Source organism: Maylandia zebra, linkage group LG12 (genome assembly GCF_041146795.1).
Source record: "Maylandia zebra isolate NMK-2024a linkage group LG12, Mzebra_GT3a, whole genome shotgun sequence".
In the NCBI taxonomy this organism is placed as follows: domain Eukaryota; kingdom Metazoa; phylum Chordata; class Actinopteri; order Cichliformes; family Cichlidae; genus Maylandia; species Maylandia zebra.
The window spans coordinates 16,113,852-16,126,084 of record NC_135178.1 but is presented as its reverse complement, the minus strand read 5'-3'; the positions used below and the strand labels follow the sequence as shown (position 1 = coordinate 16,126,084).

The following is a 12,233-nucleotide window of genomic DNA, read 5'->3' as shown; positions in this document are numbered from 1 at the left end:
CCAGTCCCCACTCTCAGCTCTCCTGATTCTGATTCTTTGGTTTTTCGTACAGATTATAAGCCGCCAACCCCGCCATCGAACTCTGGTTTTCACCGCTACCAGTTCATGTTGTTCGAGCAGCCTCCAGACGTGTCTGTGTCACTCACGGAGCAGGAGGAGGCATCCCGGGGTAATAACTCCACTCACCAGCTTCTTCAGTCTGCTACATTGTTTTCCCACTGCAGTATCATCTATCATATACCAACAGTGGCTGGTTGCCAGCATCTATCTGTTGAATCAGCAATGAAAGTTTACAGCAAGGAATTGAAACCTAACAGTTCCTCTCACATTATAGGTTTTTGTGGTTTTTGGGAAAGTATTTTTGGAACAGACAATAAGAAGCCACGTCATTTTACAATATTCATTTCCTTTAGAGGGAGTACTCCTTAATTTAGGGTGTAATATTTCCACATTAGGCTCTGCAACTCCTGAAATATCTGTGTTGATTGAGTACGTTTTACTATAAACTTGATCTTTGTTAGTGTTGCGATTCACTGTGCTGCCTTTGTTTCATAAAGACCCATGTCATTCTGCATAATTCACAATTAAGATGCTTTAATCAAAGCATTCGGAGTTGCTTTAGGAAGATAATTTTCTCCAAATGCTTGAACTTAACAAGGGAAATGTTAATGAGGTTAATGAGGTTAGTGAGTAAGTCTGCTGCAGCGTTAATGCCTGCGGGGTCAAGACAAGTATTATTGGCTCCCACGCACACCTGCACGAGTCTGCCTGACCACGTCTTGTTAACCTCCGCCAAACCTAAAAGGCCCATCAACTACGTCACATGCTTCCACGTGAAAGGTCGTTTTAGTTTGATGATATTATATCCATACATCCTTTGATTCAACCTTGTTTGTCTTGCAGAGGTATTGTTTTGTTTACGCTTTTGGATTTATTTCTTTTTTTTCGTACTTTTCCATCCCCCTGAAGTCTGTGTGGGAAGGTGGGCTGTAGCACTTGGATGCACAGTACAGCACCTCACAGGAGGCGTGTCTATCTGTCTATTCGAGTCAGGTCACAGCCGGTGATTTGAGGGGAGATCAGGGTGGTTTGAGACTTCAAGCGCTGCGGCCGTGAATAAGTGGAGCTGCCAGTCTCGGCTGTTTGAAGTTTTGACAGCTTTGTCAGCAAACAATCCGGGCACATTAGGCTGAGGTCTGTTTGATGTTGAAACCTTTGGAAAAAGAAGTGTCAAAAGAGATATAGTTTGTAGTATGTTACTTATTCGGCGCACTTTGGGGAGGTTGCGATGAACTCTTGCCGCATCGTTGGGGCATTCGCGATGTCACAGCTGGTTAAGCTGAAGTAATACTAGCATGAATAATAGTTTACTATTTAGAATATTTTTAATGTATTCTTGTGCAAAATAAACTGCTCTCACACAGAAGTTGCCCACTCGTTATGAAGCATTTGAACTGAGTGGATCCACCCATCCTTAATCGAGTGGATGAGCGTAACTCCCGCTGTAAGACTTCCTCTCTCCTGCTAGCTGCTCTGTCGATACAAGGGAAATGAAATTAAAAAAATTCTCCCGGATAATCACGCGCTTCATTTGATGGGTCAGTTCTGGACACAATAATATGTCAAGAGAATAGATAATTGACAATAGTGTTTTACACATTAAGAATGAAAGCCTAGTCGTGGTGTATGAGCAGAAACAAAACATGTGGGATATTTCAGGCCCTATTCTCTGGTTTACCTGCTTCCTTATTTTTGCCCAATTGTCCCGGAGCTCGTTAATCCCGCACGGAGAAGAGGAACGGAGGGAATCCCATGCCTCCCCACCTCCTCCGTTAAGTATGTTCACTTATTAGCGTCTGTCCTCCCTCCATGTGGTATGACACAGAGAGAATTTTTCATAGCCCATGACATTAATTGATGTGATTTGCGAAGGGAGAGCATTTAGCCGTGGGTGGAAGACTCCTAATGATCGTTTTCCACTTCCAGTAGTGCAGTCATTGACTCAATTTCATCTCAGATTTTTTCTCTGTTTTCTTTTCATCTCTGGCCATCACTTTACTAATAAAGGGGGTGAACAATTAGAGGTGGAGCAGGGCTGTTGCGAGGAGCCGTGGGAGTCGGCAGTGCCTCCTGCGTTAAGGTTATGAATGTGGGTCATTGAACTGATGGGGACAGCTGGTTTGTTACACAAGGAACTACAGGGGGGCTGCGCTCTTGGCATGGGGCACAGGGGCGTCATCGTAGGGAATCCCCATTGCTCTGGCTGTCCCTGACTGGAGGCTGCCCCCGTGCCAGGGTTGGGGAGGGGGGCAGCCGTGGGCACTCAGACCCTTGTGATACTTGTCAGCCACTTGGCAAGCCCTTAATATGTCCTGCTACTGTTTGGTGCCGACGAGTCAGTTTGTCAAGGGAAACAGTGTTACAATGCCGGGAGGGAAACCCCAAGGCCTCGAGAGAAGCCTTGGGGTGATGTTTCAGCCTACACGTTAGTTTGCACATACGCTGTTCGCGCGTCGAGCATTCCACGTCCTGACTTGAAGCTCAGCAGCTGGTATCGACTGATCAGAAGCAAAAACTATGATGAGTAAAAAAGAGAAGATAAGAATGAAAAAAAAAATTGGCCATGTGTTCTGTATTATTTTTTTTTTGTCCCTGATAAATTGTTGGGAAGGCGACAGTCACGTCATGCGAATGAATGGCTCACAGTGGCGTTAGCTGCTGGATCGTACACATTGCCTATCTTGCTTCCTAGAGCCCCTACTGCCAGCTCAGCACACTCCACAGTAATTGAAGCCATTTGCAATGTTGCAGTGTGGTAATGGGCAGATCCATGTCTACCACCCACCCACAGCCTCTACCATTAATCAGAGCTGCGTGGAGTCAAGAGAGCCAGGATTTGGTTGCTACAGCAGGCCTGAGTTTCAGCCAGGAGTCGGCTGCCTTAAAGGAACACTTTAACGTGTTGAATTTTGGCTGGTTGTGTTTTTTCTATGTGTCTTTTTTTTTTTTTTTTACAGAGTCTTGACAGGCTCGGAGTAAAAGTTAAAGTGTCTTGACTTTTCCTCAACTTCCCTTATCCACAAATATCTTTATAGTATTTCTAAAATGGGTTACTTCCAGCTGACACAATATAAGTATAAGTGAAGTAATTTGTTAATGAGTCACTTAGTTGATAATTAAGAAACTCATAAAAATCAGAAAGATATCTGCTGCTTCCAGCTTCTCATAATTTCCTTTGGGATGAGTGAAGAAAACACAGCAATTGATAATGAAAATGAGAGTTGCACACTTTTTTTAAAAAAGTAATGAGGATTTTGGAGTAATTGAATAAAATCCAATAATGAAATGTAACAATAAAATACAATTTAACAATAAATCTGTGTTGACAGTGTTTCATATATGGACGTTGCCTCAAAGAAGCAGCGGCGTTTAAAGGTGGGAAGCAAAGATTAGTGTCACCAATTCTGCATCTGACCAAATATGAGATATGCTAAGAATCCCTGCTTATCTTCATGAGTTACGGTGTTGATGGACAGCCAGGAAAATGTTGCAAATCAATATGATGTGTCAGCGAAGCTGATCTTTCATTTAGTGGTTTGTATGGGAGTTTTTCAAAATGATCCTATGAATTCTTCAGTTGTGGCCAAAACATGTTTTGGTTGTTTTTTTTGCCAGGTCAAAAAGACCAAATTGTAATTATGAGTCAACATTTGTGCCAAATTTGAAGAAGCACCCTGAAGGTGTTCCAGAGATGATATATTCACGAGAATAGTTGATTATTCCGATAAACTGTTATGAAAAATAATTCTTTGAGTCATTTCTCGAGCAAATGCTAGTCATTATCCGGTCCTGCCTCTCCAGTGTGATGAGCTCTCTCCTCTCCGTTTTATATAATTGGAAACTCAGTATTTCCAGCATAGAGAGAAACAGAGTGGCCAACTATAATTCAACAATTCCCCTCAAGATTGAAGCGCTTTAGCTACTGCTGTGTTTACGGTAAGCTCCGACACACTCACACTGACCCTGTTTAAGCATCCCCGAAGAACTGTTCTGTGTCCGACCCCTGACCTCTGACAGATACAAAGAAATTAAGGTTGCGTTTTGCTTTAGTTATAACTATGAATCCTGCGTGAAGAGCTCTTAGCCTGATATGATTCCTTCGACACTACCACAAAGCAGCATCACTTGGGTTTTTTTAGTATTTCTGAGACACTGTAAGAGGTTTAACAGGGACACCGCCCACACCACTAAATGTAGCAGTTCTGTGTCACCTCACAGCAGTCCTGATCTTTCTGCCATGCCCAGACGTGGAAGCAAGGTGGAAACAAAAGGAGAGGCAGGAAGACTTTAAGATCGCCCTCAGGTCCCACACTATCTGTCCTTTCCATGAACACGCAGATGGGAGAGGCGGAAACGCGTCTCGGCACTACAAACAGGCACCAGCCTATTTTAAGGTCACTTGCGAGTCTAGGCGTTTGCGGGGTACCAGCCAGTGTGATAGCACTAGATATTCTGAATTTGCCTCATTTTGGATTTTGCCCAATGATTGCACAGCTTTAGATGGGATTATGTGGGTAAAGCCTTACAAGCAGCGCCTGGTTTCTACTCTCTGTTTGATCATCATGCTACAATAAAACAATCGCCAGTGTGACATGCTCTATTAGAGGAAATGTTTCCTTGTATTATGGTAGGTTTTTCCCTATGAGTAAGGGTAAGTGAAAGTTTGAATATTAAAGCATGACTGTCATGAGGTTCAACTCTGCCACATGACTCATCAACTATATCCCTATATTGAGGCAAAATAGGGATATAGCTGCCGTCTGTCCCCTCACCCCTTTTTTTTTATTTATTTTTTTTAAGTGGTGTCTCTAAGGGTGTGAGGGACCTTGTTGTGGACATGCAGGGGATCTGCAGAGGCGGTGCATTATCTGTGACTGAAGCACAGACCAGAAGGGGCACTGGAAGCATGCCCTATCATACAGATAGGTCACTTGACTCCATTGCCCTCACTTGATTATCAGAGACCTTTCTCCAGGCAGCTCTCATTCAAGGAGAGGACCTGGCAAGATTCGGGTACTCATCTGCTCATCTCCCAGTTATTATTCATCATTTTCCCCCCACCCGCCCCAGCTGAGCTCAGAACTTGACCCGAAGTTGCGAACACTCTGAGGTGTCAGTCTTAAAAGCTAAATCAAATTGGTGAGAATCGGGGGAAACGGTTGTGTAATTATTAAAACGTATATCAAATATATATACTCGACTTTAAAATTTGATAGGAGCTAGGTGCAGTAATGTCTGCTGGAAAAAGCGTGAAAATTATAACCATGTACAAGACATTTTGTGCTACATGTAAATGAACCCTTCTGATTTGTTTCTGCATTGATGGGGTAGGGGGTGGGTGAGTGCACTTGATGTCTGTGGCACTGGCAAAGCGTATTTCTTCTCCCATATCTCATTCAAAAATGCCGGAGGATACAAATGTGGCTCTCTGATGGTGAAAACAGCTACAGTGAGGGCCTGTAAAGCAGCTGCAGCGAGAGGTCAAAAGCAGTAATTTTTATATTTTTTTTCTATCCAGGCATAGTCAGATTTGACCCCAAACTGTGAGGCCACTCTCTCTACAGATTTGGACTATTTCAATAGTTGGCTTTCTATTCAAAAGATGACTTTCCGACGCTATTCTTGAGCAGCTGTTAATGTAATTACTGCGCATACGGAAATACCAGGATGTCAGTGATTCCCTGGATTACAGAGCAAAGCAGCAAAGCATTGTCTTACGCGCACCCAAACATATGAAGACACAGATAGACAGACATTCGTTCTGCTGTTGAAGTTTGCAAGTTGAAAGCATGCAGGGTTTTCTTTCCCTGGAATGATAATTGTGATTTTTTTTTTCCTCCTTTTTTTGTGTGTTAAGGGAGAGGAAGCTGCAGGGAATCAGCGGTTGTCAAAATCTAAGAAGTGATATTGTCATACCAGCCGGATGGCCGTCTGGTGTTTGTTTAAAAGGGGAGGGAAGAAAAAAAACAGTCCAGGCGATTGAATCATATCTTCTTGCCAATACGTCCTTGCGTTCCCACCTCCATCATTACAGCAACATGTTTTATTTTCAGCAGTGCTGTTCTCAGTGACTCACATCCCAGAGCCATGTGCTGCTCAGTTAGGCCTCAGATGCCCTAAACACAGACCAAGTGGTCATAAGAAATGCTCTTGTAATCCACCGGAGACTAAAATGTACTTTATTTATATACAATATTGCTTATTATCTAACAGATAATAATAATTTATTGAAATCAATCTGAAAACGGTTTCAGATCAGAGTGAAAAGTGAGTACATTTCCCCTCCAAGTGTCTGTAAATACTTATAAATATCTTTGTGTTTGTCTCCCCGCTCCCACAGGTAAATGGGATTTTCAAGCCTTCATCACAAGTTTTGATCTGGGAGAGCCCGTGGCTACTCTTCAGTTTCTCACCCAGAACTACAAAGACTAGAGGATGCTCAGATGCCTGAAATGGAAGAAGAAGAATCTGTCAGTAGACAAATATGAAAGATTTCTCCTCACTTTTACTCTATCAGCAATTACTAAACAGCATACATTCTTCAAGCTTGCACAAGCGAGCCCTCTTTGCCTTTATCTTATCATTACGTTAGAGAGCGAGATTTCCTCTTTGTGTTACACCAGCTGCTTAGGGTTTTGATCTCGGCCCGTATCTCTTGTCACGTGGTACGGAGCAAAGGATTTGGGAGGTAGAATTTAGCTTTACCAGGGGGTTTCTTATTAGTTTCCGAACACTGTCGACAAGAGAAGGAAGACGGCCTGATATCACAACTCTGTGTGGAAAGAGTTGATTCTAATTCAGGGGCGGAAACACGTCAGGGCCAAAAAAAGGAAGTGGGAGGTGAAACCGAGACCGCAACACAGCCGGATGCCGCAGTGGAACTTGAACCAAAATACTCTAGTGACAGGGCAGGGGAGGAGCCACAGGGCCTGTCATGCTCCAAGTGAAAGGAACTTACTGTTTGTGTAATTGTTTATCATATTTCCATTGACCACTGGAAACAATGAGCTGCTTTCATGCGCTTGATTGATTTATCTGAAGTAAAGGCTGCTGTGATCTAAACGTGTCCTTGAGTGTAACTTTGGGACAGCAAACCCAGTTTGAACTTTGCACAGTTGCGTAAGAGCCTCACCTGGCAAGTCTGTAGAGGATGATGCGGATAAACTTTTCAACCCTTTCGCGATGAGATACTTTTCAGACCTCGCAGGTCTTTGTAGAAGGTGGGTCAGAGGACCCCCCACCCCCCACGCCATGAGGAATATCGGTTTCTAACCAGCAACTCTCCTCTGGGAGAGGCTTGTATCAATACCCCAGATGTCTGAAAAAGGCTGGATTTACATCAGTGACTTTGATGTCCTGATGATCAATCTCTAGTTGGTGGTTTCATTGACCTTAATTTGGTGTCTCATCGGTGGGCTAGGCGGGAGTAGGTAATGGAGGTTTTTGTTCCTTTGGTGGTTAAGCCAGCCTTGGTTAAAACCCTTACGCGGCCCCTCCGTGAACTCTGGGAGATCATTGATCAACTTGTCCTGCGTTTGCTTTGTTTGCCTCCCCGACTTAGCATTCAAAGCAGCCAAGTCAACAAACAAAAACAACCATAAGCACACAGTTTGTCAGTGAATCCATTGCTTTTGAATAAATGTTAAGTATCTGTCGGTTTGAAAATTACTCTTGACCTTGATTTACCCATCTTATTTGACTTATGAAATCACATTTTTAACAATTGGCAAGTCGAGTATAATTCCACACTCATTGTGAAGCATGCCAAGTGGGAGAGCATTCTTCCAAAAAACCACCTACTTGAATCCATCAGTACACCACTGAAATGCCAAGATTTGTACTTCCAAATACACTGTGCATTTTTTTCCCTGCTTTATATCTTGGAGATATCCTGCCAAAACAGCTGGGTTTTGCCACTCAGCTTCCTTGAATGTGTTTATTTTTACTCCGAATGTCAGGAGAGTTGAAATATTATGATTAAGAAAAACTGACAGCTGTAGTTCATCGCTGCACAGTATATTGTACTTCTCTGAAAAAGCTTCTCACATCCCCTGATGATATGGGAAAGGCATTTAATATTTTTTTAATTTATTCAAACTTAGATTAATTAAAAGGAATTTGTATAATCAATTCAATTGCCTAACCACCGCTGAGTGATCTAATATGCATGTTTACTTGGAGTCTCCATTCTTCTTTTCTCTTCGCTGCAGAAGTAGATTTATTTCACTGAACTTCATCACTTACTGTGAGCAGTGGCAAAGTGAACTCGACGGCATGATCCGCTCACCATTTTGCACACGTGTTTCTGTGCGTTTAACCTCGACAGAGTGGCATTGTCTTTATATGAATCTCAGTGTGTGTTTTAGCCCACCTGGAAATTTGAGTCCCAATTCTAAAAACAAAAGTTCACGTGATTATCCAGGTTTTTAGGCACTATTGAACACTTGTTTACATTCAACAACAAGGAATCCAGAATTTTAAAATACACCTCTTGACCTCTAAAGATTTTTTGCTGAGGTATCTGTGCTGGCCCTGCTTTCTAAATGCACATTGGTATCCATATTAGTGAAGCTCTACTACAAATGGCAGACTCAATAGGGAGATAACTTAAATACCTTTATGGATGCATGTCTTAAAAATAAAGCTAAAAGCTTATGTATTATATTTTACATTCTCCCCTCAAACTGTACAGAGTGTAACCATTAGACCATTAACCTTAGTGGTTTTACAAAGCCATTTACGATGTGTTTCTCATTCACACACAAGTCCCGAGTTACTGGCATACCATACGAAACAGCCTCGGGTTCAATTCAAGTACACTGGCTTGTGGATCACGCCGGCAACTCTATAATTACTGGAAAATCTTCTCTACAACTGGATCTACAGTACAAGAGAAGTTATGAGGTTAAAAGCAGGTGATTCCTTAATGTACTTTAATTTTACAGGTATGTGTGCAGGATAAAGTTAGCATCAATAAAAGGACTGTTTTAAAAGGACCCTTCGGAATATCAGGTAGTAATTGGACAATGATAGTATCAGGGGGGAAGGTAGAGTTTGTTCTTACTGGGCTATCCTCATCTGCTGCCTGGAAAACAATAATAAGGCACACTAAGGAGACGAGCCTTAAATCTGCATAGGAAGAATATTTCTCTCTAACTTGATTACACTTCTTCCACTGTCCTTTGTGCCAAATTTAAAATTTTACATAGATAGGGGATAATATCTTGATCCTTTTTACCATGTTAAATGTCTGAAACTTGGTATACACTGTTATCTCCAATAGTTTGAAGTTGGAGGCACCTTTATACTACAGACTGTATCTGAAGGATATTCAGATACAGATACGTTTCAGAAAAGCAAAACCACTTCAGCTGGCGGCTAAAATGAGCCCAGCTGCATAGTCAAGGTAACGTTATTATACCCATAGGCAAGGTAAATTTGCTTTACAGAAAAACTGATAGCATTTGGCATCCCTTCAAAAACACGCATAGATGTCTCGGGTAAAAACAATCCTTTTGGCTTGATTGTGATCCCAGTAAAAAATGGCCTGATGAGTTTATGGACTCAAGCACTAGTTCAACATATTGTTGAATATAACACCATCTTTATTTTGTACTTCATTCAATTTGAAAAGAGGAGAGGTTTTAGGCATATAATGTCAGCTGCATGTCCCTTATTTTCTGTCAGGTCTCTGGGTTGTTTGTTGCAAATTCTTCTCAATTGGATGATGTACTAGTGTGACTATGATGTAAATTAATAAACCATATGCCCAATTTTAAAAAGTTAAGAAATTGGTGGATGAAGTTAACTTTAAAGTAATCAATAACCTGTCAGAATTGGCACTGAAACTTACAAACAGGAAGTGAGATCATATCTTACCAGTTGTTTCACGCAGCAAACATGGGACACTCTTTTTATTTCTTTGCAAAAGCATGATCATGATTGTGTTTAGCTGGTTGCAAAAGCTTAAAAAATGGAGGACTGAATAATCTGGCGTGTTAACTAAAGTTTCAACCGAGAGGAGTGGTTAATAATAGGGCGGCACTTCTGTTCTATTATTACATTATGGAGTGAAAAGGGACTTATTAGCACTGTTCCTCAGTATTACAAATCATCACAGAAAAATGTCACTCTGCCGGAAACCCATAGTAAAATGCCGTACGCTGTTTTCAGGTTTGGACATGCCCCAACTCAAGCCACCATGATGATTGTGCCCCCTCATCGATGCTTGCAGTAACCACAGGTTACACAAGAACAGCACAGGAAATAATAAAGAATGTAAATTTGCAGGCAGTGTAACTTTCCAACTCCTTTAATAGTAAGGAAAAAACACTTTAGCTATCCCCATGAAGCTTGGAAAAACAAAACTTATTTGCCTGCACATCCACGCTGACTGGGAAGTTTCCTGCTTTAAAGTAAGCATGTGCTTCCATGGAATCCCTGTATGCAAAAGAGCCCGGACACTGCAGTCAAAGAGATCTAACGCCGCAGGGCCATGGACAAACAACGCAGGCCTGCCTCATGTGCCCCGGCTCACAGTCGAGGAAATAAAACAGCAACAGGTACGGTAGGTGTTCCAGCTCGACTGTTCAACTTTCCAACCACAGAGCCACCACCCGGCCCTTCCCTTTGGCGAGATACACTGCAGTACAGAAGGTCCTCAGTCATGCCGATGGGATTCTGATTGATTTGCATCTATAGACATAACAGTTGAGGAAGCCTTTTTCCATGGATCACTGCATTGATGAACTCATGCATTTTTGCAAGATGACAGTAATATAAGATGATAAATAGTGATTTTAGAAACATTATGAATAATCTCATCCTATCAGGTTTTCCTGCTACTAAAATACAAAACTTAATAGAAAACCTTCTGATAATGTTTAAAAGGCAAATTGATGTTCTGCAACTTTTACTTTCACCCCTGGCAAACAGAATCAAGACAAATTTAACTCGCGATGCCCTTTGACCTGGGCCAGTGTAAAAAAAGTTGATACAGTGAGCAAGCCGAGGGAATGAATCAGTATGACGTGATGAAGCCAAAACAGAAAATCTATATTCAGCCTGTTATAAGAATGTTGCAATTCGAATCAAGTTTACCGGGATAACTGCTGTCTGCTTAACCGATTTAAGGTATCCTACAAGAGCGGAGTGAAGACACCCTGAGGGGGACAGCCCACTGGTATGACTGACACTCATAAAACGCAGACACGAGCACATGGAGGACTCAGTAATGAGACATACGAGATCACTGGCTGATCTGTTTGTATAAGCCCCCTAAACACTGAGCATGATTCAGACTAATTCTCCCACACTGTTTACACTTCTGGTTCATTGAGGTACTATTAATTTCTCAGGTCTGAAATATTCAAGCTCTGACATTTCATTCAGTATTTTCTGAGAATGTTGCACAGGCCTGCGTGGCTTACATTGACACAGCAGCAGCAATGGAAAATCGATTTAAAGAAACCTTTCTTAAAATCATTAATTAGGAGTGAAACCATTCAAAGATCGTGAGTGGATGGTGACTCCAAAGCTTTTTATTTTTTATTATCTTTTCTCTCTTTGTTTTTAACTTTTAGTGTAATAAACCAAATTACATGGGTGTATTTAAAAATAAAATAAAAAAGAAGTTGGGGTTTTTTTCTGTTTTTTTTCACAAGTTGGTGAAAAGCGAGCCATGACGCTTTGTCCACTGTCATCTCTTTAAACGTCTGTGGCTTCCGATCACTTTTCCACTACTACCACCCGGAACTCACATGTCCAAATACAGACATTTAGGGGCGGGGCCGGACACTGCCTTATTTGGAGTTTCCACTTAAGCGGTCACTGGGGCTCCAAGTCGAAGCAAGCCTGTGGATTTGCAAAGCCCTTGCAATATTTACAAACGATTAACTTCGCCATTTACTGCATTTCTGCGACAATGATGCTGCATGAAAAGGAGTCAGTGTTCTGCAACGAGCATGTAGGAAGGTACAAAGTGTGTTTGTGTGTGTGACAATGAAGAGCACTTACACTTTCAATATTCAAGTTTGTGGCTTTAGCTTTGAAAGGGAAAAAAACAGGCCTGTGAGTAAAGTCAACAAAAAAAAATTTCACTATTTGGTTAGTTTGGGCAGAATGTTAAGAAACAACTTGTGATAGTAAGCAGTGTACTGTCTCAGCAACAATCC

The 12,233-nt window shown here is 41.8% G+C and overlaps 1 protein-coding gene across 2 annotated transcripts in view; it reads left to right on the top strand.

The window, feature by feature from the left end:
- Positions 1-7,122, top strand: part of pebp4 (phosphatidylethanolamine binding protein 4) — a 52,815-nt gene extending 45,693 nt beyond the window's left edge. For both annotated transcript variants that reach the window (XM_004544321.3, XM_004544320.3), the window contains 2 exons: positions 53-169; positions 6,401-7,122. In XM_004544321.3, coding sequence (XP_004544378.2) covers positions 53-169; positions 6,401-6,492 — 209 coding nt within the window. In that variant the 3' untranslated portion in view covers positions 6,493-7,122. The remainder of the gene's footprint in view (positions 1-52; positions 170-6,400) is intronic.
- The last annotated feature ends 5,111 nt before the right edge of the window (positions 7,123-12,233 follow it).